Source organism: Bison bison, unplaced genomic scaffold (assembly GCF_000754665.1).
Source record: "Bison bison bison isolate TAMUID 2011002044 unplaced genomic scaffold, Bison_UMD1.0 scf7180017864518, whole genome shotgun sequence".
In the NCBI taxonomy this organism is placed as follows: Eukaryota; Metazoa; Chordata; class Mammalia; order Artiodactyla; family Bovidae; genus Bison; species Bison bison.
Window position 1 is genome coordinate 7333467 of NW_011495071.1, and position 1285 is coordinate 7334751.

General features: G+C 60.8%; 1 protein-coding gene across 1 annotated transcript in view; it reads right to left on the reverse strand.

The window, feature by feature from the left end:
- Positions 1 to 368: 368 nt before the first annotated feature.
- The window catches only part of TMPRSS13 (transmembrane protease, serine 13), a 31568-nt gene continuing 30651 nt past the window's right edge, over positions 369 to 1285 (reverse strand). The window contains exons 13-14 of the mRNA XM_010830404.1: positions 1202 to 1285; positions 369 to 526 (exon numbers count right to left, since the gene is read on the reverse strand). The exon at positions 1202 to 1285 is cut by the window's right edge and continues 3 nt beyond it. Coding sequence (XP_010828706.1) covers positions 500 to 526; positions 1202 to 1285 — 111 coding nt within the window. The 3' untranslated portion in view covers positions 369 to 499. The remainder of the gene's footprint in view (positions 527 to 1201) is intronic.

The following is a 1285-nucleotide window of genomic DNA, read 5'->3' on the forward strand; positions in this document are numbered from 1 at the left end:
ATGGGCCGAAGGTCAACAGGAATATCTTCCCACTAGAGGCGGTCCAGGCACTCGGTGAAATCTGATACTGTCCCCTGCTGGCGGTGATGGCTGGGCCACAGGGGGCTGCCTGTTCTGGACTAGTCTCCAGTGAGTGTGGGGAAACAAGAATTCCTGACGTGGCCTTCCAGACCGTCCCTGGGCTCCGCCTCCTCCATCCGTGATGGACACTTCCGTGTCGGGGAACCCCTCCTGGGGCCCAAACGGTTGTCTTCAGGTGATTTCCAGCCGGGGGTTTGGGAAGAGCTGACAGCTCTCCTGATTTCTGAGGACCGTGGGAGAGCAGTGACACACACATGTAAACATACACACACGTGTGTATTCACAGAGGCAGCAGACAGTGGAGGTGGCAGTAACGATGGTGTCTGGTGGCCTTTAGCCCAGAGGAGGTTGCAAATGGCTCGGTCCCTTTGGCCAGAGTCTTCACGGCGGACTCTGTGAGATGACGCAGGACAGCTGCTTACGATTTCCGGAAGCGCATCTCCCTCTGAGGACGAAAAGAGAGAGAACAGAGTGAAGCGGGGCTGGGTGTGCACAGGATGGGATGCGGGCTCAGAGCCTAAAATTCAGCCCAGCTGCCACGGGGCACTGTCCCTCAGAGAAGAGGGGCAGCCAAGGGGACAAGGTGGAAGTGGTTTCTGAGAGACCCGCCACCCTGGATTTGCAGAGCAACCTTCCCCACCCCTACCCGAGTTCTCTCTGCCTGGGTGGAGAAGGGAAGGGCCGGCTCAGCTACAGGAAGGATGGGGGTCCAGGGGAGGCAGGGGCTGGACTGGGTCAGCAGAAGTGGGGTAGACCTCCCCTTCCCGCTGCCCAGCTTCCTGGGAGACCAACCTCCTGCCAAGGAGGGGAGGCCTCCCCGACTCCGTGCTGGGGAGAGGAGAGGGATCCTGGGGGCTGGCCCCCAGCTTGGTCCCCACCCCTTTCCAACCCTCTGAGCTCTGTTTTGCAGGAGGAAAAGGAGGGGAAGAAGTCCAGGCAGCTGGGGTTGGCCAACATTTGACACCTGTCCTGTCCTGTCCTGGCAACTTCTGAACACACCCAACAGCAGAGGGGTGCGGAGACCTGGCCAAGACCCTGGGGAAAGGCCAGGCCTGCTTCCAGGCACCCCACCTTGGGGGACCCCCGCCTGCTGGGAACACGCCTCCAGCAGGGCTCTCACCTCCATCTTGCTGTATATCCAGGGGAGCACTTCCGTCACCTTGGTGTACACGCCAGGTTTGTTCCTCTGGCCGCAGCCCGTGCC